Source organism: Megalobrama amblycephala, linkage group LG11 (genome assembly GCF_018812025.1).
Source record: "Megalobrama amblycephala isolate DHTTF-2021 linkage group LG11, ASM1881202v1, whole genome shotgun sequence".
Taxonomy (NCBI): Eukaryota; Metazoa; Chordata; class Actinopteri; order Cypriniformes; family Xenocyprididae; genus Megalobrama; species Megalobrama amblycephala.
Window position 1 is genome coordinate 36542019 of NC_063054.1, and position 27826 is coordinate 36569844.

Consider the following 27826-nt stretch of genomic DNA (forward strand, 5'->3'; position numbering starts at 1 on the left):
GGGTGTTTCAGGGTATCAAGAAATCATGTATCAATGTCTTGTGCTCTGAACTCTTGTAGTTTAGTGTTGACCTTCATTATAATACAGCCATGTTAACGTCACACATGAACGTTGACATGCCGGGGGACTCAGGTGACGACGCTGAGATAGACATGGATGGTCCTGCCAAACTCATCGCTCCGGACCAGATGGGAAAATCCCAAGACAGTCCAGAGGAAGTGATGATGATGAAGGAGGAGGAAGAGGCTTTTGAACAGACACAGGACACTGATCTGAACTCTTCCTCGTGTCTCGAATTGACACAGAGCAGCATTGATGGCAACAATCATCTGTTTTTTGATGCAACGGATGTTGCCAAGTCCACCTCAGAAGAGGAAACTACAACAGGTGAGAGACACTAAAGGGTTAAAGACAGTTAACTGTTGAACAACCTGCAAAGGCATCATGTTTAGGAGTGATTTGGAATAGTCTAAAATAGTTGATACTACAATAATCAGCCGGAAGAAGAAAAGATCTGAAAATATGTGTAGACTTTATCAAAATTCAGTCTGTTCTAAAGTAGAATATGTACAGATTATTTTCCTGACATACACTGCCTTTCAAAAGAAATTAATGCTTGTATTCAACAAGGACGCATTAAATTGATCAAAAGTGACTTATAATGTTACAAAAGATTCTATTTTCTATTCATGAAAATATCCTGGAAAAAAATATCATAGTTTCCACAAAAATATGAAGCAGCACAACTGTTTTCAACATTGATAATAATCAGAAATGTTTCTTGAGCAGAAAATCAGCATATCAGAATGATTTCTGAAGGATCATGTGACACTGAAGACTGGAGTAATGATGCTGAAAATTCAGCTTTAATCACAGGAATAAATTACACTTTAAAATATAAATTTAAAAAGAAAATGGTTATTTTAAATTTTAATAATACTTCACATTTTTACTGTACTTTTGATCAACTGAATGCAGCCATGTTGAGCAGAAGAGACTTTTCAAACATTAAAAAAAAATCTTTTGAATGCTAGTGTAGTTCAGCAGGATATTTAGTTCACTTGTGATTAGCAGGACTCTTAACCTCAGGTTTCTCAGGATTGTCCCTATAAGAGGTGACTGCTTAGGTCTTACTCTCTGGATGAAACACACAGGATTATGTTGACTGGTGACAAATGTCAAAATTTAATTTCACAATGTGGACTTGAAAGTGAAATTTATGCAATGATTTTTTGGCAAAACAATGGTATAGTAAATACGCTAGACTTCCAGTAAACACTGTGGTACTGTAAAAAGCCTTGAAGGTGAAGTGTGTAATTTTTGATGTTCACTGCAAAAAAATTTTTTCATTTGTCTTGATTTTCAGTCATTTTTATAATATTTATAAATCAAGATAAATTTAAGAAAAAATATCTGCCAGTGGGGTCAGAATACTAATCTTGTTTTCCCTTTGAATTAATTTTATTTTGACAGACATTTTTCTTGTCTTAAGCACTGTATTATGGAGCTCCGCACATGACATGCAGACAAAAATATATAGTATTTCATGGCCATGAATTACCAATTAGTTCCCATGACTTACTAATAAGTTAGCACATTTTACTAATTTGTTCTCCATTTTAAATGTGATTATTATATCATGCACACAAAAAAATATATATATCGTAGCTACGATTTAACTCAAACGAAGGAACGAATTACAACGTGGACACAATTTAGTAAAACAAGGGAATGAATCATGCACATAATGATCTAACTGTGATATAGCCTAATAATTCGTACAATATACATATTTTTTCCTGTCATGTCATGTGCGAGGATCTGTGATATGCCACTTAATTTTGATTTTTTTTTTTTTTTTTTTTTCAGAAAACAAGACTATATCTTAAAGGATTAGTTCACTTTAAAATGAAAATGACCTCAAGCTTTACAAGTACACTTTCTTCCTAAGTTGAATTCCTAAATTCACTCCCATTATAAAGCTTGGATGCGTCAGGATATTTATTAAAATAACTCAGATTGTGTTCATCAGAAAGAAGAAAGTCATATACACCTAGGATGGCTTGAGGGTGAGTAAAGCTTGGGGTAATTTTCATATTAAAGTGAACAAATCATTTAATTCATTTTAATTTAGATCAGATTCCAGCCATTTCTAAATCATAACTTTAGAAGTGGCTGGAAAAGTCATTGAAGTTCATTAGTTAAAAGGTATGGGAAACCAAGATCCGTTTTGTTGTTGTTGTTGTTGTTGTTGTAGTAAAATCATTAGCAATGACGTTTCCTTCCCCATTTCTCTCTGTCTGTTCTCAGAGCTGGATGATTTGCTTGACTCTCTGCAGCGTCTGCAGGTGAATCTGACTGATGTTGAGAGTCAGGAGGACGTTCAGCTGCTGCTGGAGCTGCTGCTGCAGACAGACTTCCAGCAGGCGTTCAGCATGCACCGTAGCGTGGCTCTGGGCATAAGACACCTGTGCCCGCCGTACCCGCTCACCGCACATGCCCAGCAGATCAGGGATGAGGTACGACTAGTACAGTCCTTTAACTGTATTCATCTGCATAACATTGGCCATGTTCAGAGTGGAGTACTAGCCCAGCTGACAGGGAAAGTTCTTAGAACGTTCCTAACATTCTTTAAAGGTTCTTCCAGTAACATTAATAGAACATCTGTTCGAACAAAGTAATGATCTTTAAAGGTGCTATGTAAGAATTTTTATGTATTAATTGCTTTTTGTATCGTCAATGTGTGAACAGCTTATAATGAAACTTAAAAAACAAGAGACCTTCTCCGACTTCCTAGGTTGTCTATGAAAGCCTGTAGACTGATTTGTATGTGAAGGACTCAAGCCGGTTTTGCCAGCTTAAACGGACATCCATCACAACTCCAAGGTTCCTGGCTGTCCTGGAAGAAGTTATGGTCAATGAACAAAGTTAAATGGAAAGGTTATGATGAAGTGTTGCCACAGGCAGTTCTGTCTTTGCAAGGTTGAGTTGAAGGTGGCGGTCCTTCATCCAGGCAGAAATGTCTGTCAGGCAGGCAACCGTCGGATCATCTGGTTGGAATTAGAGGTAGAATTGTGTGCCATCAGCATAGCATTGATAGGAAAAACCATGTTCCTGAATGACAGATCCTAGTGATGATATGTAAGTGGTCCAAGCACTGAGCCCTGAGGTACCCCAGTAGCAAGATGATGCGACTTAGACTCCTCACCCCTCCAAGATACCCTGAAGGTCCTACCTGGGAGGTAAGACTTGAACCACTGGACCGCGGTTCCTGAGATGCCCTTTGTCATGAGGGTTGACAGGAGGATCTGGTGGTTAACTGTGTCAAAGACAGCAGACAGATTTGGCAAGATGAGTACTGATGATTTGGCAGCTGCTTGTGAGCAGAGCAGTCTCAGTTGAGTGTCCACTCTTGAAGCCAGATTGGTTGTTGTCCAGGAGGTTGTTCTGTGTGAGATAAGAAGACAGTTGATTGAACACGACTCTCTCAAGTGTTTTTGCAATGAATGGAAGAAAGGATACCGGTCTGTAGTTTTCTAAAAGTGCTGGATTTAGAAAGGATTTCTTAAGCAGTGGGGTAATCCTAGCCTGCTTAAATGTTGTGGGAAATGTACCAGTGTGAAGAGAAGTATTAATAATGTGAGTGAGTGCAGATACAATTGAAGAAGAGATGGCCTGAAGAAGATGAGTGGGGATATGATCAAGCGGACAGGTTGTAGGGTGATTGGAAAGAATCAGTTTGGAAACTTCTGCCTCTGAGAGCGAAGGATGGGATGTGTGTTGTGGAGAATTGGTTGGTTGTTTAATTTGTGGAGCATGTGGCAAAGGGGTGGTGAGGAGGAGGGCAAAGAAGAGAAGAGGTGTGTGAGAGAATAAGGAGAATTGTTAATTTTATTGTGGTAGTATGTGGTTTTAGCATTGGAGACATTTGCGGAGAAGGAAGAGAGGAGTGGCTGATACAAGTTAGTGTTGAGTTAGGAGTCAGGTTAAGGTTAAGAGTGATGAAGATGTCGTCTGAGGTGTGTAGTGGAGTCAGTGTTGCCAAATCCCCGGTTTTCCGGTGGAATTGAGCTACTTTTACTTTTGCCGCGGGTTGTTTTTCATGTCCGCGGGTTGAAACGAACACAAATAACAGGAAATTTAGTCCCTGAATAGTGAATTTTACCAGGGGAACCCCGTCAAAAACGCGGATTTTACCCTCTGGGACTTGATTTTTACCGGGGTACCCCCCTGAAATGCCATTGGGCTAGTTTTGGGCTAGTTTTGAGTAGCAATTGGGCGGGTTTTGTTGTGAAAACCTGGCAACCCTGAGTGGAGTAACCAGTGTATTATCAGTGGAGCAGCAGCATGTGTAAATGAGGTCCAGTTGGTTACCTGATTTGTTGGTAGCCGTAGTAGACTCTCCCTTGAGGTCAAACGAGGCAAGCAGAGTGTGGAAATCAACAGCCTGAGGTTTGTCTAGATGGATATTGAAGTCTCCAAGTACCATCAGAGGAGTACCATCCTCAGGGAAGAATGAGAGTAACACATCTAACTCCTTCAAGAAGTTACCTAGCTGACACGGGGGACGATAAACAACTACAAAATGGACTTTAGCAGGGTGGGATAGTAATTGCATGAGATTCAAATGAGCTATTGTCACAGTGAGATGGTAAAGGATTAAACTTCCATTCATTGGACATTAAGCAGGCCAGTACCTCCACCCCTCCCAGGCGTGGGGTGTGGGGAAAAGTTAAATTAGAGGAGAGGGCTGTCGGTGTGGCAGTGTCCTCTTGTTTGATCCAGCCACGAGATGGAGACCTGAATGAGTAGCGATAGATGTAATGAAATCTGCTTTGTTTACAGCAGATTGACAATTCCAGAGACCAACAGGAATAGAAAGTGATGTACTAGAGGACATGGGTAAAATACACAGGTTGCACTGCCTCCAACATGTGGCACACAATTTACATGTGAATCAGTTTCAGTCTGTGAATCTGTACTTCTTTATTTGAAGTTGTACTTGAGCAAAGGCACCTGAAGTGCTTAATAAGGACATGGTAATTGGTTGATCTGCTCTGTGCCAAAGCATGTAGCTAGATGAAGTCATTGGCCTTTGGGTATGTAATCCGTCATTAGCTTACAGACTGAAGTGTGATGCACTAAGACTTCTTGGAGGCCAGAATGAGATCTAATGGATTATCACAATCACTTCATATGTGTGTGCAGATTAGTTTATTAAATGCAATAAGAGATGTGTTAGCGAGTCCACTTTAAGCTGTTTCATCTCTTAGTCATCATGAAATAGCATTCACATGCCTTTTTTATGTAATGTGACACATTTCATAAACAGGATATTCAACGAGTAAAGAGATTGCATGGGACTTTATTTAATTTTTTGGGGAATTGATTGGATTTGTGATTGTAAACATACAAATGGCACAAATGAATTTCTAACAATATATAGAAACATGTATTTAAAAAACTGAATATGAATAATTATTTCATATTGACTTTAAAATACAAAAAATAGTTGTATATAAACAATTTTTATGATGATTTTATGCCTCAACAATTATAAAGGTTACCATATTATAATCAGATCTGAAATTCAACTGGAATTTTAATTTAGTTTTTTTTTTTAGAAGGAAACTGGAATGATCCTAAACAGATCTTTTAAAAGTAAAGGGATGTTGATTTGTGGTAAGATTAATTAACCCTGTGGCAATTAATTAACCCTCTGATGCTGTTTGGCCATTTTTTACCTAAAATGTTTTGGGGTTTTTTTAAGACTACTTCATCGGAGTGGTATGAAACTTGGTAAAGGTTTTGCTATGTGAACACAAAAAAAAAAAATCATGGACATGATTCGAAAAGGTTCAATGGTCCTGATAAAAAATAGTCAAACTTGTACTATTCATGGTCAAAAGTGAGTGCTTTGGAAATGAAGCATATTTCATCTAGTGGAAACGTTTGGTACTGCGCCCAAACAAATCTTACTGAAAGCTCATTTTTTGAGATATTAAAATCAAATTTGGTTTTAAATTTCCGGCAGATTTAGAGTAAATCATGTTATGCAAAATATATATTATATATAAAATTTTACAATCTTTTTTATGCATTTTTTTAAAACAATAAACTTAAACTTCTAACTTTTTTATTTTCACTTTATAATTTTTTTTTTTTCACTTCAGCAATAATCTGCCAAGTGTCTTCTTTAAAAAGAGGTGAAATGTAAGCCTGTGCTTCAAAGAATTCAATACTTACGACAGTTTAAATTGGAAATTTCATTTTCAGGTCTATGCTTAGATCTATTTTTTAATGATCAATAGTCATGCTTGTCTAGAATCTTAAAAGGTTTCTATTAAACTTTATTAACTTTACTTTTAACTCGTGTCCTTGGTCTCCAGGTGGAAAGTGTCCTACAGTGCAGTAAACACACTGAAGCCACAGAACTAACAGGCCTGTTGACTTCACCACACCTACAGGTAAATGATGAGGGAGTGGCACACAACTTTCTAAATGTTTAATGGACACACAACCTTTGACATCAGCAACAGCTATATGGGAATTTTCTCCTCCCATTTAAAAGCTGATAAATATGCAAGATGCACTTAATTGTTTGCATTTGTAACACTTTACAATAAAGTCCCATTAGTTAATGTTAGTTAATGTATTAACTAATACATTGATCAAAGATTTAAGACCTGATCGGTTTTCTGACATGTTCAGGCCCGAATCAAACCCTAAAAAGGGCATGAAAACAACTTCCCTGTGTGTCTATTTGTACACACCACAGGTTAGATCCAATTAACGGTCTTAGAAATAGATACCTGTCACAGAAGAGGGCACAAGATTATTACCCTCCCTGCATTACAGCTCTGCTGAAGATATTCACCCCTTTCCCAGCCCTCCCACTGCTTTCCGTCACCACACGCACAGCAGGCGTATAAAGCAGTACGGCTCTGTCTTTCTTCCAACTGTATGAAAAATTACAGGTAAGAGGTGATGTGATGATTGACAGTGCAGTGGGGAGATTATGGAGGATTGGGTTTATGTTCAGGTTAAGCTGTGCATCGTGTTTGGCAGTCTGGCATTGAGAAACTGATGTTGCCAAGGGTTATTATTGTAGGGTACGGTACGCCTGTCAACTTCACTGAGGTAAAGCGGCAATCTTTTGGCAGGGTTTTCGAGTCTTGGGTTAAACAAAATGGGCGGGAACTTGCTTGAGTGCTGCTCAGCTTGAAAGAAGTTTGATCGTTTGCTTGTCTAAATGATTTTTTAAGGCAGGACTTGTTTTCAAAGCATACATTAATTCTACATAACTTGATTTTTACATTTTCTGAAGACAATCTAGATTGCCACCATGATGCTAGGGTTTTGAGTGGTTGCTAAGGTGTTGCTGTGTTCTGAGTGTTTTAAAATGTTGCTATGTGGATGCTTTGGAGTTGGATGCTTTGGAGTTGGAATAGGCAGCTGCTATAGGGTGTTTTCTTTGCTTACACAGGAGTTGATAGGTGGTTGCTAGGGTGTTGCTATGCAGTTGCTAAGGTGTTATGAGTGTTTTAAAATATTGCTATGTGGTGTCTGGGTGGTGTGTTCTGGGTGGTTGTAAGAGTGTCGCTTGGCTTTTGCTAGGTAGCTGCTATAAGGTGTTTTCTGTGCTTTCTAGGGAGTTGATAGGTTGTTTCTAGGGTGTTGCTATGCAGTTGCTAAGGTGTTGTGAGTGTTTTGAAATGTTGCTATGTGGTTGCTATGGTGTTCTCGGTGGTTGTAAGAGTGTTGCTAGGTAGCTGCTATAGGGTGTTTTCTGCGCTTACTAGAGTTGATAAGTAGTGTTCTGCAGTTTCTAAGGTGGTCTGAGTTATGTGGTTGCTAGGGTGTTGCTATGAAGTTCTTAAGATGTTCCAAGTGTTTTAAAATGATGATATGCGGTTGCTATGGTGTTCTGGATGGTTGCAAGGGTGTTGCTAGGCTGTTGCTAAGTAACTCCTATAAGGTGTTTTCTGTTCTTACTAGGGAGTAGGTAGGTGGTTGCTAGGGTGTTGCTATGAAGTACTTAAGGTGTTCCAAGTGTTTTAAAATGATGATATGCGGTTGCTATGGTGTTCTGGATGGTTGCAAGGGTGTTGCTAGGCTGTTACTAAGTAGCTGCTATAAGGTGTTTTCTGTGCTTACTAGGGAGTAGGTAGGTGGTCGCTAGGGTGTTGCTATGAAGTACTTAAGGTGTTCCAAGTGTTTTAAAATGATGATATGCGGTTGCTATGGTGTTCTGGAAGGTTGCAAGGATGTTGCTATACTGTTGCTATGCTGTTACTAAGTAGCTGCTATAAGGTGTTTTCTGTGTTTAATAGGGAGTTGGTAGGTGTTTTTTTAGGGTGTTGCTATGCAGTTCTTAAGGTGCTCCAAGTGTTTTAAAAAGGTTTCTATGTGGTACCTATGAGGTTCTGAATTTATGTTGTTAGACTGTTGCTAGGGTGTTTTCTGTGGAGTTGGTAGATGGTTGCTAAGGTGTTACTATGCAGTTGCTGAAGTGCTGAAGTGCGGGGTTTTTTTCAACATTCAATTTCAGGGGTGTTCAGGGTGGTTGCTATGTGGTTGCTAATGTATTGCTTTGCTGCTGCTATGGTGTTCTGGATGATTCCTTAATGGCTCAAGTCAAAAGTGTCAATGCTGACATCTCTGTTCACCAGTGTTGATGTTCTTGGTTCTTCCTCAGGCCCTGATGGAAGCTCATGACTGTATAGCCGAGCAGGAATTGGATGTTGAAATTATTGAAGATGTGGACCAGGATGAAAAGACCACCAAACTGGTTTCCCTGGAGAAAACTCGTGACATGCCTCTGGTAAAATTCAGAGTCATGCATCTTTACCCAATATTAATTTTAAACGTTATATTTAAATTCTATATTCAAACTTTCAAACTGTTTCTGTCTTTCTGTATATGTTTAGGGTGTGACGGTTCGTAACGAACATGACTGCGTCATCATCAGCCGGGTGGTGAGTGGAGGAACAGCAGAGAAAAGCAACTTGCTCAGTGAAGGAGATGAAATACTGGAAATCGATGGCGTTCCAGTCCGTGGAAAAAGTGTTAATGATGTTCACAACATACTGGTGAGATCTAGCAGGTCCTAAACTCTTTAAAACGCCTCATACTCTTTTCCTACATAACCATAATAATTTGCTGATATAGATTACCATTCAAAAGTTTCGGGGTCTGTAATTTTCTCTTATGTAAAAGTCTCTTATGCTCACCAAGGCTGCATTTATTTGATCAAAAATCTTGTGAAATATTATTACAATTTAAAATAACTGTTTTCTATTTGAATATATATCAAAATGTAATTTATTCCTGTGATCAAAGCTGAATTTTCAGCATCATTTCTCCAGTCTTCAGTGTCACATGATCCTTCAGAAATCATTCTAATAAGTTTCGCTTCTTCTTTTTCTTTCTCTAGTCCAGCATGCATGGGTCCCTCACATTTCTCCTCATCCCAAACTCTCAAAACAAAATATCTCCTCACAGACCAACTGTGGTATGACTTCATAATTTCTTCATCCTCATTCCTTCTTTTGAGTGTGTGCTGCCTTAGGCGCTTTCTAGGATTTTTGTCTTTGACTCTGTTTGAAACCCTTGTGGGCTTCTTGCTACAGTGCATTCTGGGATTTCCTTACACATAAAGTATATTTGTGAAGTAAAAATGTAAGATCATTTATCATACATTTGACATTGTGCTCGTTATGCAGTTCATTAGCTATTGGAACAGACCTAATTTTCTTCATCTAAATTTCATTCACCTCGCCTCCTTATTCTCTTTCTTTACAGATGCATGTAAAAGCAAACTTCAGCTATGACCCATCTGAGGACCCATATGTGCCGTGCAGAGAGCTCGGCCTGTCCTTCCAAAAGGGAGACATCCTCCACGTCACTAGCCAGGACGACCCCAACTGGTGGCAGGCGTACAGAGAAGGTCATGAGGACCAGAAGCCCCTCGCTGGCCTCATTCCTGGTTAGTGTCTGGTTAGAACAATTAGTATAGGATAGATATAACAAAGACATGCATGTAAATCCATTGAAAATGCTTGCTTTTGCTGAATAAGGCAGTATATCAAATATTCATCATGTATTTGCAATGATTTAGCTTTTTTACGTTTAAACTCTTATTCAGTGATTTCAGCATTATTTTATTAATATTTATGTACTATTATATTATTTATTAATATTTGAAGTTGCCAGCCAGTGCCAGCATTTTCAACTTTCATGGCCCCCAGACTATTTGGTACAATATCTGAACATGCAATATATCAAAAGAAAGAACAGAGCCTCTGCTTTTAAACAATAACAAAATTATTCTAGCCTCATGCATTCTTTTTTTTTTAACAACACTTGATTCTGGGTAAGTTTCGTAAAACAAAGCAACATTTGGAACAAAATGCTGAGAAAATTGCGTTTTTTGAACATATTCAGAGTGACGATCAAAACATTGATAGTTCAAGTCCATCACAGTCCTGTACTTCGTCCTGGGTCGACCTTTCATTTGGTAGCGTTAGGCAGTTTTGATTTATATGCTGTTTAATGTCTGATGATCGTGTTATTTTACATGTGCGTAAGCAATTCTTCTGTCGCTTGTTTCTGCTTCTTCTTCGCCTGTGTTTTGATCTGGAGATTCTGTACTGTTTCAGAACATGAGTAATAGCGCCCCCTACAGTGAAAACATGGATTGCAGGAAAATTCCTTCAATAGCGGGGAAAGAGTTCAACTTATTTCATTTAGTTGTCAAGGCAAATTTTTTATTTCAGTTTAAGTTTTTCATTTAATATTAATATTTTATTTTATTTCAGCTTTATTTCAATATTACTGAATGACTGAAAACTATTTTTTATATTTTTAGTTAATTATAACACTGAATGATTTAATGATCTCTTTAAATTGAAATCACAGAATTCTTTATGTGTTATTTTTTCATGTAACAAATGTTACAAATGTTACATTTACCAGTTTAAACCATATCAGTTCATGATTGTTTGGAGTTATTTTGTTAACACTGATGGTTTTATGTCTTTTATAGAATATAATATATAGTTTTTCTCTAATAAATAACTGTATATGTGGTGCAGTTTGTCTAAAACAAGAGGCATGTTGTGTTTTCTCAAGGGAAGAGCTTCCAACAGCACAGAGAAGCCATGAAGAAGACCATCACAGACAGGAATCAAGAGTATAAAGGTGATCTGTCTGGAATTCACTCACTTCCTGCCAGAAATCCCTGCTAAAACTAATATAGAGACATAAACATACATGCTTCTTTAAGTGTGCATCCTTCTTAAAATACTTTGAAGTTGCAGTCAATCTTTGTGTGGAAAGTTCATAACACTTCTGTGTCAATGATAATAGCTCTTCTTTCCACAGGGAAACTTTGGTGTGCTAAGAAAAGCAAAAAGCAACGAAAGAAACTATTGTATAACCCTAATAAAAATATTGGTGAGTATGATCTTGATTCTTAGTCATGAAATCAGAATTTATCCTTGATTGAACTGATTGTTCCTGGCTATTTACAGCTTGGGTGCAAGTATAGGGATTTTTTCCACCCATTTTACTTGGGGGAAACTGCAAATTTGATCAATCTAATGGGAATGAGGTATGAATGGTTTCGGATGGGTTAAAGGCTGAGGATACAAGAGTCGTTGGCTAATTGACAGCCGTTCACGGAGGGAGGTTTCTTCTTTTGTGATTTCTTGCATGCCTCTCCACACTAAAGATGGGCAAAATGAAATAACAATGTAAGCAGTTCTCATGCCCTGGTTGAAATTTGCATTAAAAAAACAAGACATACTGAGAAGGAACATAGATTTACCTTTACCTTTTGGTATCCAGCAAAGGTTGATTCAGGTTGATTAGGACACATTTGCCATTGAGATAACTGGGAAAAGTGTCCCAATCAACCTGAATTCATGTTGTGGACATTCATTGTTTAGGAATTTCTTTGAGAAATGTCAGATTTAAGTCCTGTAACGTAATCTTTAGCTGATTTCAACAGCCCTAGTCTAAAATAATGACATCTATATTTTGCAAAAACTCATCAGTAAGGAACATTTGTCATTATTCAGAGCTTTACAGTGAAGATATACTGACCTATGAGGAGGTGGCACTGTACCATCAGCTGCCCAACCACAAGCGTCCCGTCGCCCTGATTGGCCCACCAAACAGCGGACATGATGAATTGAGACAGAGACTGCTGTCCTTACAGCCTGACCGGTTCGCCGGTGCTGTTCCACGTAAGATTGTGATTTTCAACTTTGGCGTAAAGTTATTTAACATTAAATATAACCACAATGGCTCATTTCCAAAACCTAGTGAACTACATAAGCAGCATCTATGGGCCGTTCTACAGAACTGATTCAAAGTCAGAGATGGAAACGTCTGTATGTATGCAAATTGTATAAAATCCGAGGTATGGATTTCTAGTAATTGTGTAGTTAATTCTCATATTATATTTACAGAAAGTTTTGGAATATTTTTCCTCTCCCCAAATTTGTCACTACCGAAACACAATCATAAATTAAAGCTGCAAGCAGCGATGAAAGGGCCCTCGCACCCGGGCTCACCGCCACCCGTTGGCCTCAGGAAAACAGCGAACAGTGGGCCACATGCATATGAGCGAGTAAATACAGGAGAATTATGGCAAAATCATGTAAAAGTGCCACACTTCCTGCTGCCAACAGGTGGCGCTATAGCTAACTGAATATTGTCATATAGATGTCTTTAGGCCAGGACTTTTATCACTCATGTGAAGTTTGGAGCAGATCAGACATAGTATGCCTGAGATACAACAGCTTCCTCTTTCATGGCGAAACATCAGACTTTGCCAGGTCGCCATGGACACGCCCTTCAACGAAAACTCAAGATCTTTGATATTTAACATCTCAAAGGCCTTAAGATTAGACTGGCCATATATGATGTTGATCTGGTTTAATCTCTATGAGGAGTTAATCACAGTGTAAAACATGTAATTTCCTGTTGCCCCCAGGTGGCGCTATGACTGTAACTGAATATTGTCATATAGATGTCTTCAGGTCAGGACTCTAATAAAACATGTGAAGTTTGGGGCAGATCAGACATTGTATGCCCGAGTTACAACAACTTCCTGTTTCATGGCAAAACATCGAACTTTGCCAGGCCGCCACGGACACGCCCTTCAGCGAAAACTCTAGATCTTCGCAATTTAACGTCTCATAGGCCTTTAGATTAGACTGACCAAATATGATGTTGATCTGATTAAAGCTCTAGGAGGAGTTCGTTAAAGTACAACGTCTGGAAATGGCAAAAACTGCACAAATTTTGCAACGAAAATTCAAAATATGTCACTTCCTGTTGGTTTTCAGATTTCACTCCAAGAGACTTTTTTGTAGGTAATGGGCTGTTAGATGTGTGTACTAAATTTCATACCTGTACGTGAAACGTAGTGTCAGGGGCACTTCGTTGAAATTTTTTAGGTGGCGCTATCGAGCCATTTTGCCACACTTAATTCTGAAACCCATATCAGACGTAAATTTTCACGACTTCTGACGCATCTGCAAAGTTTCATGAGTTTTTGAGTATGTTTCGGCCCTCAAAAAAGTGATTCACCTTATATGGCGAAACATCAGACTTTGTCGGTCACCACGGACACGCCCTTCAACGAAAACTCAAGATCTTTGCAATTTAACATCTCAAAGGCCTTAAGATTAGACTGGCCATATATGATGTACTTCTGGTTTAATCTCTATGAGGAGTTAATCACAGTGTAAAACATGTCATTTCCTATTGCCCCCAGGTGGCGCTATGACTGTAACTGAATATTGTCATATAGCTGTCTTCAGGTCAGGACTCTTATCACACATGTAGTTTGGGGCAGATCAGACATTGTATGCCCGAGTTACAACAACTTCCTGTTTCATGGCAAAACATTGAACTTTGCCAGGCCGCCACGGACACGCCCTTCAGCGAAAACTCTAGATCTTCGCAATTTAATGTCTCAAAGGCCATTAGATTAGACTGACCAAATATGACATTGATCTGATTAAAGCTCTAGGAGGAGTTCGTTAAAGTACAACATGTGGAAATGGCAAAAACTGCCAAAATTTTGTAGAGAAAATTCAAAATATCTCACTTCCTGTTGGGTTTACAAACTTTACACCCAGGGCTTTTTTGTAGGTACTGGGCTGTTACATCTGTCTACCGAATTTCATAACTGTACGTGAAACGTAGCACGAATGGCGCTGAATTGAAATTTTGTAGGTGGCGCTATCGAGCCATTTTGCCACACCTAATTCTGAAACCCATATCAGATGTAAATTTTCACCACTTCTGACGAGTGTGCAAAGTTTCATGAGTTTTTGAGAACGTTTAGGCCCTAAAAAAAGCGATTCATTTTGGAGAAGAAGAATAATTGGCTGAGCAATTCCAATAGGGTCCTCACACCATCGGTGCTCGGGTCCTAATAATTTAATCAGAAGGGTTACATTGACCTATTAAGATTTTGTTCACATATACCTAAATATATTTTTTGCTATGTTTTTTTTTTTTTAAATCACAGGTAAATTAATAACAATTACAATTTTAACAATATTTCAAGTGTATTGTATGAGATTTGTTGTATTTTTAATCCAATCTTTCTTTGTAAAAGTCATAAAGTTTATCATACTGATTTCAAAGTGAAGGATTCATTAGTTTGAATATACATTGAACCAAACACTATCATAACATCTTAGTTGATCATTCAATATACTTTATTTTTGACAAAACATCCCATGTTTCAGTCATGACTGCACATTTTTGGTAGTGACAGTAATGTTTTGGTGGTGACCAGATCACATGACACAATTTAACTTGCATACTAAAACACTAATGATTTGCATAACTTTACTAAAATTTAGTTTATTTCCCTAAAATAAATGATTGTTTGTCACTACCGAAACAATGATGTCACTACCGAAACATGTGGTAAAGTTTCGGTAGTGACAATTTTAGATACTTTTGAGCCGCTCAAAGATATTAATCAGCACATGGTTAGCTAGCACAGTTCTGAACAGATGTACACACATAAAAACTACATTTTATGGAATAACACCCAAAAAAGTTTGCTTAATTGCAGAGAAAAGGTGTTTGGTAGTGACGTTCCCTAAAGTTACACACATTTTCAGACTTTTGAACACATTTAACTCAAAATGATGAACCTATCTGCTATGAAAAGAAGCTATGAGAGAGAGAGAGACAGGAATATTTCCTGATCAAAAATGTAGAAGTGTGTTAAAATCAGTCTCAGACAATGGACTAAAACACACACTGTTTCGGTAGTGACACTAAAATGCAGGACACATTTTTTTTTTTTACATAAAGTTTTATGATTTAAAAATAAAATATCAAATAAACTTCACTTAAATATATATAAAAACAACATTGGAAAAAATTGCATGAATTATTTTCAATATCCCAATTGAAAGTACCCAATAAATGATGATTATATATAAAGCTTACTGATATTTTAAATATTATTGTAGGATTCAATAGATAATAGAAGGATCTTAGCAAACATCTAATTTGAATGCTTGAATGCTTTTTAAATGTGTTTCTTGGTTGTGGGACAGCAGTTTGCACCAATTCTGTAGAATGGCCCCTATACTTAAATTGTATGTCAATAATTTCATTCAGAAAAACTGGGTTGCATATACAACCATGAATTAATGCATACAAACAGACATTGATTTATACACTGTCTACTGTTTTGTTCACACATATCTATTGTACTTATATGTGATTTTGAACAGACACCACACGAAACCCCCGCACGCATGAGCTCAATGGAAGAGAGTACAATTTTGTATCACGACAGAGCTTTGAATCTGAACTGGCTGCAGGGAAATTCATCGAATCGGGCGAGTTTGAACAGAACCTGTACGGCACAAATACGGATTCAGTCAGACAGGTTGTCAACTCAGGAAAAATCTGCCTGCTGTGTCTGCAGCCCAGGGTAAGACTGAGTAAGGACTATTACCAGTATATAAGATGCATGGAATTGGTTAAAATGTATATATATATAAAGCTGTGAAAATGTGAACTACACATCATCAAATAACGTTTATTTCATCAATTTCATTTATATGCACCATTAACAATACAGAGCAATATTTACCTGAATATTTTTTTTATTATTATTGTAAACATTATGACAACCACCAAGACAAGGCAAGAAGCAACAATCAAGACAGCATAATTACACTAAACAAGACTGCACTAAAATAATAAATACTTTACATAGAAAATATAAAGATTAAAGAAAAATACTTTTTTCTAAAAATAATAGGAGGGTCTGCTTTTTTCACGTCGCGTAACTGATGATCTCAGCCTTTCGTGGGCACGTCACTCAAGATTGTGTTCCAATCAGACACTGCGATAGTCTATACGTAGAGGTGGGGGGCGGGGCGAATGCAGAACTCTCACTGTTGCTCTGAGTCTGCGCGCATGTTCTGCAGCGTCTGATCCCGGTGTGAGGAGACTGCATTCACATTTCTCCGCCTTTTTTCCTGCTCGAAATGGCATCGCCGGAGGATGTCGGAGCGAGAAGGCAAACGTTTTATGAAATCGAGTGTGTAATAGAAGATTGCGACTCTGAAGTTGGATACAAGCCTCTGTCAGACAGCGATGAGCTCGACGATTCGGCGGAGGAGGAGGAACCGCGGGAAGAAGAGTAAGTAATACGTCACGTGTAGTGTTTTTACCTGTTGTAGGGTAGAAAAATGTTTTATTGTTTACTACAGAATGCAGTTTTGAAGTTCTTGAAGCTAGATAGAAAAATAAACAGTGCTTGAAAGACACTTAAGTATAAAGAATAGTGTTAAAGACCCCATCAAATTAAAGGTGCAATATGTAAGATTTTTTTTTTTTTGCAGTAAAATATCCATAAACCACTAGGCCATTGTTATATATTTTGTTCACTTGAGTGCTTACAATATCCTTAAGTTGTATATTCATTTCTACATTATTCTATTGCTATATTATAACTGTCTTTCTCATCTGGGAAATGTGCTAAAATCTAAATGAAGTCATCCTGACTTCAGGGGCGTATCCATATTTTTGTCCAATCAAATTCTCTCTAGAATAAGAATGCCCAGCCCCTTAAATTTTGAATGTCATTGTTCATGGCTGACACAAAATAAAGGGACTTTCCCATCAAAGTGTCCCGCCCCAAATTCTTTTCCAATAGCAAATATGTCAGTATAAAAGCTGCAGCTGTTGTTGTGAAGAAAAGTCTTCTCTATCTTGCAAATGAAGCTCAGGAGTCAAAGATTCAGAAGTCAAAATCAGACTTTATTGAGCACATTAACAAAGCCGAGATGCCAGCATCTGAGGTTGTCTCTGGCCAGGGCGCAATTCTTAAACATTTCTCTTATCTGTTATTTCACAATACTCAAGCGATTTCACTCTCTGGTAAGATTCGTCCATCATCAAGTCCTATTATTGTCTCTCTCTCTCCAATTGTGGAAGCATGCTAATTGATGGTCATCCTTAAAGGGTTAGTTCACCCAAAAATAAAAATAATGTCATTTCTTACTCACTCTCATGCCGTTCCACACCCGTAAGACCTTCGTTAATCTTCAGAACACAAATTAAGATATTTTTGTTGAAATCCAATGGCTCAGTGAGGCCTCCATAGCCAGCAATGACATTTCCTCTCTCAAGATCCATTAATGTACTAAAAACATATTTAAATCAGTTCATGTGAGTACAGTGGTTCAATATTAGTATTATAAAGCGAAGAGAATATTTTTGGTGCGCCAAAAAACAAGTAATGACTTCTATAGTGATGGCCGATTTCAAAACACTGCTTCAGGAAGATTCGGAGCGTTATGAATCTTTTGTGTCGAATCATGATTCGGATCGCGTGTCAAACCTCCAAACTGCTGAAATCATGTGACTTTGGTGCTCCGAACCGCTGATTCGACATGCTGATTCATAACGCTCCAAAGCTTCATGAAGCAGTGTTTTGAAATCGGTCATCACTATATAAGTCGTTATTTTGTTTTTTGGCGCGCCAAAAATATTCTCGTCGCTTTATAACATTAATATTGAACCACTGTACTCACATGAACTGATTTAAATATGTTTTTAGTACATTAATGGATCTTGAGAGAGGAAATGTCATTGCTGGCTATGCAGGCCTCACCATCGGATTTCATTAAAAATATCTTAATTTGTGTTACGAAGGTCTTACGGGTGTGAAACGGCATGAGAGTGAGTAATAAATGACATTATTTTCATTTTTGGGTGAACTAGCCCTTTAAATCAAAGGCAAGATACAACATTTTCCAAGGACACTAAGCTCTTTCCCTCCTTTTGATAACAGTCTTATTCTGTTCACAGCCACCTGTTGTTTACTAGAAAAATCCCTGACAAAGCTAAATATGCTTAGTGATACATTTGACCCTCACAGCCACGTAGGCCAACACTTTTGGCTTTAATGGTATTCAGACTAATTCTACAATTGTTTTCTATAGGATAAGTAAAATATTTCCTCACTTCCAAGTGATTTCTAGATTATTATGGACAAAGATATGACTAATTAATTGTCACTAGTATAAAAAGAGCAATAATCGTGTGCCCAATTAGGTCTATAATACATGGAGCAAGCAGTCAGTTTCTCCAATAATTATAGCCTTTAAAAGGGGTCTGACACTGGTAAAACATTGTTGCTATGCAACAAAAATAGCAGTCTGCTATGGGAGCTGAGAATGCATATACTCTTTGCAAAAAATGCATGACTTGTTTTGAATGGCAGCCAATGGGGAAAGATGCACTTTGCAGCCAGATGGTATAGTTACAGCATTGTTTACCAGCCAAACTTCAGCCCTTTTGTGTACGGCAGCTTGTAAGAGATTCATAAGATGATCCTAATTTTCATCTCATTTTTGTGTACTAGACTTCTCCAAATATTGTCATACCAAACATGTTGCAAATATTCAGCAGATTGAGCAGCATTCCCTTGTTTTATAGAGTCTTGATTGCTTGAAAATGATTGACAGCCGGAAAAGAGAACATTTCTGATTGGTTTAAAAAGGGTGTGATGCTTCCCAGACCCTACGACTTTCACAGAGATTTGGGGGCAACAATCTAATTGTAATTTTTGTGATTGTGATTTTAAAAAGTTTTAAAAAGGCAGCATAATTTGGACAGAAATGTTGTAATTTATGACTATAAATTAATAATAATAATAATAATAATTAGTAGTAGTAGTACTATTAAATAAAAATTTCTAACAAAAGAAATGGTACTATTGTAATATTTCAGTGTAAAATTAAAAAAAAAGATTTAATAATAATGATTTTATTTCACAGTACATCTGTAAAATTATAGTACTAATATTTATTTTCCAATGTTAAACCACCAAGCTTTTATTTTGGTGGAAAACCAAAGGGAAGCCTTAACAATGAGTGCCAGCACCTTTAAAATCCTTAAACTTATAAAGGTTTGCAAAAAAATCAAAGTTTGAATTGCATCTGTATGTTAAGCAGTTGGCAATATGAAAAGTTGTTAAGAAGAGAAGTCTTGCAAGCACTGTAGTTTTTTTCTTCTCTGTTTCATTTTTGATTCGTTCCCCTGGTTTTTATATTTTTTGCTGCCAAAAGTGCAATAAACCACAATAACCCTCTTTATATAATTATTCTGATTAATTTGTAATCCCTAAGTGCATGCATATTAAGTCTATTTATTATATGTTACAGTATTGATTCTTCTGAAGAATGGGAGCCTCTCATGCGTTCAAAACTAAAGAGGCACGCATCCTCCTCGCCTTCATCGTCCTTACCACGGCGAAGAGGACGGCCGCCTAAAACTGCTTTGAATCCCTCCTCAATGGCACCAGTGATGGGCAGCATGCCTAGAACCACCCCAGCTATCTCTTTACCTCGACGGAGAGGCAGACCTCCTAAAGACAAATCTAAAGTCAAACTCTTTCCTAAACCCTCCCTGTATCCCACAATAGTCCCTAAACCCCCACCTTTTGCCACACTAATCCCTAATTCTGCATCCGGCATTAAATTTGGCCCTAATACTACACCCACGTTTACACTTGGATCTAATTTCACTCCTATAACCCTTTCCAACCCCACATCCTCCATTAAGCTAGACCCTAATTCTACACCCATACTCATCCAGAATCCCACATCCACTTTTAAACTCAGCCAAAACTCCACTTCCACTTTGAATTCGGCACCGATAGCCACACTCATCTGTACACCCACATCAACAGGGCTGCTGTTAGATGCTGACACCAACGAGATCAAAACATTGAAAGAGGAGAAACCATGGGAAGACAAGTGAGTTTAAAAAAATATATATTTTTTTGTTGTTGATTTACAGGTGTAATGTGTCCCGGACACATTTCAATTATTAATAATATTTTTTCTTTGAATTCTTTTTTTGAAAGGAATAATACTTTTATTCAGCGAGGATGCATTAACTTGATAATAAAGACAATTATTATGTTACAGAAGATTTATATTTGTAATAAATGCTATTATTTTGAATTTTCTATATTAAAGGAATCCTGAAAAGAAATGTATCCAAGCTTAAAATTCAGCTTTGCCATTGCAGGAATAAATTGCATTTTAAAATAATATAAAGATGAAAAATTATCAAATAAATGCCTAAGAGAACATGAGAGACTTCTTTCAAAACATTAAATATCTTTCCAATTCCTTTTTTTGATTTGGGCTGTCACTAATGATTATTTTGGTAATTAATCAAGTAGTTGGATTTTTTTTTTTTTTTTGTGGTAATTCAAATTTACCTAAGCAAACAATAGTTCATAGATTCTCATCCATGGAATGCGCAGTAAGTTACTTGACACGGGTAAATTAAAATTGAGTACTCTTAATTTAATCGAGTAATCGTGACAGCCCTATTAGCGATTATGTTAGTCCAAGTATTAGTATATTGTTATTGTGCTGTAAATTGCGATGCGTGAGTGTACATGATGTGTATTTGGTTTGTTGCAGTGTGGATGCTTCTGAAGAATGGCCAGTTTCACTAGAAGAAAGCCTAGAGTGTTCAGAATCACCGAATGCAAAGAGGCAGCGACTCTCATCCACATTCCCTCCAGCCGTTATGCTACAACAGACAGTCGAACACACCTCAAAAATTACCCCTAGTCCTCTGCCTGAACTTGCACCTATAGCCACTTCTGATCATGCACCCATCTCTCAAACCACCACTATATTCAGCTTTCAACCCATTCCCACAACTATCAATGAACCCTTGACCTCTATCCCCGTCACTGAAACCACACCCATCCCAAAACACAAACCCACCTGTGATCCCAACCCTAATCCTGCACCTATCCAGCTTCGGGTCGACAGCGACATCAACAGCGACCTTGATGGCGACATCGATGAGATGAGTGATTCGGGAAGGGAAGAGGAGCTGTGGGAAGAAGAGTGAGTAAGGAAGTCTTGCATTTATTGTAGTTTTTTATTATTTTTTATTACTGGTATTACATACCTGTGTGTGAGTCCATGCACATGTAATGTATTTGTATTGTTACAGTGTTGATTCTGGTGAAGATTGGAATCTTTTACTGGAAAGTCCAGAGCGATCAAAATCACCTGCGTCGGCTCAATCACCACGGAGAAGCATCCCACCTACACCTACCTCACCACGAGGCAAACTCTCTATATCCACCTCTGAACTTTCTCCTGAAGCCACACCCACCAATGAAGCCACCATTCACCCTGCTCTGGAGGCCACACCCACCACTGAAGCCACCATTCAAATTGCTCCTGAAGCCACACCCACCACTAAAGCCACCATTCAATCTGTCCCTGAAGCCACTCCCACCACCGAAGCCACCATTCAGCCTGCCTCTGAAGCCACTCCCCCAACCACCCATAATTCCTCTCTTGAAGCCACACCCATACCTAGTCCAGCACCCACATTACCGCGACGGAGAGGCCGGCCTCGTAAGCATGCTTTAAAACCCACCCTCACACTTGAACCTGCTCCTACAGCCACCCCTAATCCGACACCGGCTGCTGATTCTACTCCCATAGCCATCTCAGATCCCACCCTAACATTAAGTTTGGTGCCCGCATTCTCCACCAATTCTGAACCCAATCCAGAACCTGCAACTACCTCTAAAGCCATCCCTCAACCGACTTCTACTGGAGAGAAATCAAAGCCTGACGCAACTTCTTATTCACTGAGGCAAGCCAGAGGCAGGTCGTCTTCTGCCTTGGATTCACCCTGGATGAAAGTTGTAAATGACAGTAAGCCAGACAAGTGGCTTGACATCAACAATGAGGATGAGGAACCGGTACTTCCGATTTTCTCCCCCAAGCATCCTCCAGGTCCCCAGCTCATGGCAGACTCAACGTATACACCCTTACAGTTGTTCCAATTGTTTTTCACCAGCTCTACCGTCAAGACAATCGTCAGAAACACTAATAGCAATGCCGAAAAGAGAGCAAAATCTGGAATGAAGTTTCTCTGGGTACCTCTAACCGTAGCCGAGTTCTACTCGTATGTGGCGATAGTTGTCTACATGGGTCTAGTGAAAGCGAAGTCTATTGCGGACTACTGGGCACGAAAGCGGATGTACAATTTCCCCTACCCGCAATCTGTCATGTCCCGAGCAAGGTTTCAGGCCATCTCCTGGAATCTTCACCTTTGTGATCTTCAGAAAGATGAGGAGAACAACAAAAAGAAAGGCACCCCTGGTTATGACAGACTGCTCAAAATCAAGCCTCTGTATACAGACGTTCTTTTGGCGTGCAAGACACACTTTCACCCCAACAGAGAGATTTCGGTAGACGAGAGAATGGTTGCTACCAAAGCTAGGATTGGCCTGAAGCCATATATGAATGACAAACCAACTAAGTGGGGTTACAGACTATTCGTTCTTGCAGATTCGTCATGCGGGTACACCTGGAATTTCTTCGTTTATGAAGGAAAGACTTCTACGTCGTCGGGTAAAGGTGTCGGGTATGATTCTGTAATCAGACTAGTGGATCACAAAGCCCTTGGAAAAGGTTATAGGTTATACACAGACAATTTCTACACCAGCCCGACTCTTTTCTTGGATTTGTTGCAGAACGATATCCTTGCTTGTGGCGCTTTGCGTCAAACCTCCAGTTTACCGGAGACCAACGACCTGAGTGGAAGATCTGAAAGAGGATCCGTCCGCTGGTGTCGACAAGGTCCTCTTCTGTTTGTCAAATGGATGGTTGCGAGAGAAGTCCTCATGTGTTCCACAATTCACAAGGCGTTCACGGGGGATTCAGTCACCAGGAACACCAAGGGTGCCGATGGTGTGTGGAAAACACGTCAAATCCCTGTTCCATCTGCTGTGAAGGACTACAGCAAATATATGGGAGGTGTTGATCTCTCGGATTCCCTTATAGAGTATTATAATGTCCTCCAGAAGACCACAAAATGGTACAAGATCTTCTTCTTCCATTTTCTCGACATCGCAGTGGTCAACAGTTTCATCCTTCACCAACATTTGGCGAAAGCTCAGAACAAGATCCCTCTCACCCATAAATTGTTCAGGGAAACGCTTGTGTCCGAGTTGGCACGTGCTGGCCGAGGCAAGAATCCTTCTGCACCTGCTGCCAAAGATCCCTCAACATCCACGTCTAAAGAGTCCGCTGCCACAAGCAAGTCGCCACATGTGCCTTCTACCCCTGTTGAATCGAACATGTACTTACCGTCTGATGCAGAGTCCTCTCCCCCACCCTCGCCTGCCCAGACGGAGCAGTGCTTTCCAGAGTATTTTGGTTCAGATGCTACACATGGGAGGAGAGTTTGTGTCATGTGCAAACTACAAGGAAATAAAGTCAAGACTCCCATATACTGCTCCCACTGCAAGGTGGCATTGTGCTTCGTTTCGTCACGTAACTGCTTCAAGAAATGGCACATAGATGGACATCCAGGAGATTTGTAGATATGTTGCATGTTTAGTGTTTTTTGGGGCCTTTAATGACCACTTTTTCATTTTGTATGAACTTGTACATTACTTGTTATAGGTATAACTCTATTAAATACAACTAAAACAATACTGTCTCATTTGCTTTTTTGTGTTTTTATCAGGTGCTTTCTTACTAAAATGTCTGACAGTACATGGGCGCTGCCAAAATCCAATATTCATTTTCAAAAGAATTGTTTACTAGTATTTAAAGGTGAAGTGTGTCTTTTTTATTAAAATACTTTCTCTTATCCCAGTTCAATGTGTTCAACACTTTACATTTTTTTATTCCCCTGAAAAGTCTAATACTGTGGTGCTGGCGAATAATAGATGAGTATATTTAAAGGATTAGTTCACTTCAGAATTAAAATTTCTTGATAATTTACTCACCCTCATGTCATCCAAGATGTTTGTCTGTCTTCACTTGAAATGAAATTAAGGTTTTCAAGGAAAACATTCCAGGATTTTCTCCATATAGCGGACTTCACTGGGGTTCAACAGGTTGAAGGTCCAAATGTCAGTTTCAGTGCAGCTTCAAAGAGCTCTACATGATCCCAGACGAGGAATAAGAGACTTATCTAGAGAAAACATTGGTCATTTTCTAAAAAAAAAGAAAAATATATACTTTTTAACCACAAATGCTCATCTTGCACTTCTCTGCGATGCGCCACGCATTACGTAATCTCGTTGGAAAGGTCCCACGTGACGCAGGCGGAAGTACCGATCCAGTGTTTGCAAAGCGAATGTGCAAAGACAAACGCCCTTTACAAAAAAAAAGCAAAACGATGTCGGACAATTTTGAAGTTGGAGGAGAAAATGAGATGGAGTTTTTTGCCCTACCGTGGTACTTCCATCTACGTCACGTGTGACCTTTCCAATGTGATTACGTAATGCGTGGTGCATCACAGCAGTGCAAGACAAGCATTTGTGGTTAAAAAGTATATCAATTTTTATTTTTTAGAAAATGACCAATGGTTTCTCTAGATAAGACCCTTATTCCTCGTCTGGGATCATGTAGAGCTCTTTGAAGCTGCACTGAAACTGACATTTGGACCTTCAACCCATTGAACCCCAGTGAAGTCCACTATATGGAGAATAATCCTGGAATGTTTTCCTCAAAAACCTTAATTTCTTTTCCACTGAAGAAAGAAAGACATAAACATCCTGGATGACATGGGGATGAGTAAATTATCAGGAAATTTTAATTCTGAAGTGAACTAATCCTTTAAGCATCTCAGCAAGCCCAGCACAACAATGTTGGCTCATTGACACCAGGAAACAAAGTTGAAAATTATCATAATTTTTGCAGTTCTGTTTAGTGACGTTAGTTGCACAAAAAATACACACTTTAGCTTCAAGAAGTATTCTGGCATTGTTTGATTTAATTAGCTGTAAAGCACAAATTATGAGTCATTGGTATTTGTTGATTTAAGTAAATGTTTGTGTGCTCATTCTAAACTTTAAAAAACAGTTGCAGTTTGGTTTGATTTAGTTATCAGTAATTATGTTTTGGGGATACTTCAGGAAAATCTGCCAGGTAGGTATTTTCAGAACCAAGATTTGATAAGTCTGTATATAATTGATTACGAGAAATACATATCTTGTGCAGACACATTTTACACTTAAATAAAGTAAGTTGCTCAACAGGCCATAAAATTTTTCCATACTGGCTGGACTATGATTGCCATTTTTTTTCTAACCATATAAAAATATTTACACATACTATTGTACAGTGAATGTTATCATATATTCAGCACATTTAATCTGCATTTAGCTTGTTCAGTGCTTGTTTCTTTCTCTAGTTTTACATTTCACTTGTTTGTGTTTTATATTTCTCAGTCCCTGCGAGTGCTGTGTTCCTCAGATCTTAAACCGTACATCATCTTCATCAGGCCTTCTCTTCCTCCTCCTCCTCTTCCTCCTCCTCAGGAGCGATTCTCCACCCTGCTGGCCAGAGGAGTGAAGAAACACACGGTTTTCATGTTTAACATTTTCTTTACACTAACAGTCAAAGGTTTGGACACATCTACTCAATCTTTTTATCATTGTTTCACTCTTAAACTAAAGGTTCCAAAAGGGTTTTGCAGTGATGCCATAGAAGAACCATCTTTGGTTTCTCAAAGAACCTTTCAGTGATCAGTTCCAATTTTTTTTTTTTAAGTGTGAGGAACATTTTAATAATCTAAAGAACCTTTTTCCACTATAAAGTTTCAATGAATGTTGAAGGTTCTTCATGGAACCTTCAATGCCAGTAAAGCACCTTTATTTATTTTTTAAGAGTGTAAGATAATAATATAATGAAGTTTTTTTTTTTTTTTTTTAATGGTAATTATGTAGTGACTAATTATGTTGCACAAATTGAAATTTTAAATACAAACAAACAGGTTCACATGTATGCTGGACACTGATCCAAAATATCCCCAAAAAAATAATAAAATGCATGTGTAGGAACAATTTATACAGAATTTTTTTATTATTTCAATGAAACGGATGTTCTATATTTTAGTTCGATAATGTATGTTGTTTAATATTTTGTATTCTCAGGGGATTTTATGGTATTGAATTTTATGATCCATTTATTGCACTTTTGAGCATAGATCTGAAAATGAAACTTCCAACTTAAACTGTGGTAAATCTTGAATGCTTTGTAGCACAAACTTAAGTTTGGTCTAGGCAGAAAAAAGTGAAAAAATAAAAAGAACTTAAAAAAGTTTATTGTTATGAAAAATACTATTTTTAAATTTTATATGAAATATATTTTCCAAAACATATTTTACTCTAAACCTTTGAGAAAATCAAAGCCATAAATCTAAACAAGTTGTGTTCTAAATTTGAGTTGGATATCTCAAAAAATTAGTTTTCAGTAAGATTTTGTTTGGCCGCAGTACCAAACACTTCCACTAGATTAAATTAGTCTCCCATTCATTTCCAATGCGCTTGCAACTATTTATTTAATAATAAATTCTGTATTTTTATTAGCTAATGATAACAAAGATTACTGTAACAAATTGTTGTGTCCAAACCTTTGACTGCTAGATGATGTAGTGATGTGTGTATAATGGGAAAACACTTTTTCATATTTTGTTTCTCTTGATCTATTTTGACAATACTTACCAAGTTTTTTTTTATTCCCTGTCATGTGTCCTGACGCAGCCTGAGGATGCAAGAGAGACGTTGGAGAAAGCACGTGAGATGGAGCACAGCTACGGTCACTTGTTTGATGCCGTCATCACGAACAGCGAGCAGGAGAAAACCGTCTCTGAGCTGCTGCGAATCATTGACAAACTGGACCTGGAGCCGCAGTGGGTCCCTTCTGCCTGGGTCAGCTAAAAAACACTTCCATTGAGAAATACTGATGGATTTTCAGTGTTCAATGAACCTAATTTGTGGTCTAACTAAACGCCACTCTGAATAAACCATGCTGAGGTCACGAGTCAACATGGCATATAGTAAGCTAGACATCATTCACAGTATGTTAGTATTCCATTTCGAACATGACCGAGATGCTGCAATATGGAATTTTCCTTAAGTTTTCTTCATTTCCGCAATATTGTTTTTACCATATTTTGTGTTTGTAGCATTTGACCTGTAACATTTCCATACCATTAATAAAAAGCATAGACATTCTAGAAATTATTTTCTAAATATAGATACATAAAGTATTTCTTCATCCATAGAGGATCATATTTGTTTCATAGAGCTCATCTGTTTCCATGTTCTTACATCAGTAAAGTGACGTTGTTGAATGTATAATTTGACAATACCTAAGTCAAAACTAATGTTAAAATTGTTTTTAATTAAAAAAGTTAAATAAAAAATGTTAATGCAGTTTAATGGTATAAACAGTCAAACCAA

At 38.0% G+C, this 27826-nt stretch overlaps 2 protein-coding genes across 2 annotated transcripts; both read left to right on the forward strand.

The window, feature by feature from the left end:
* Nucleotides 1–27803, forward strand: pals1b (protein associated with LIN7 1, MAGUK p55 family member b). Its single transcript, XM_048207786.1, has 13 exons — nt 1–387; nt 2311–2519; nt 6390–6467; nt 8699–8824; nt 8931–9092; nt 9437–9514; nt 9805–9988; nt 11134–11202; nt 11386–11457; nt 12084–12251; nt 15783–15985; nt 25811–25945; nt 27125–27803. The coding sequence occupies exons 1-13, from the start codon at nt 90–92 to the stop codon at nt 27299–27301; spliced, it is 1959 nt and encodes a 652-aa protein (XP_048063743.1). The 5' UTR covers nt 1–89; the 3' UTR covers nt 27302–27803.
* On the forward strand, nt 16422–24062 carry LOC125278532 (mucin-5AC-like). Its single transcript, XM_048207785.1, has 4 exons — nt 16422–16702; nt 19734–20327; nt 21009–21446; nt 21556–24062. The coding sequence occupies exons 1-4, from the start codon at nt 16548–16550 to the stop codon at nt 23948–23950; spliced, it is 3582 nt and encodes a 1193-aa protein (XP_048063742.1). The 5' UTR covers nt 16422–16547; the 3' UTR covers nt 23951–24062.
* Nucleotides 27804–27826: the final 23 nt, after the last annotated feature.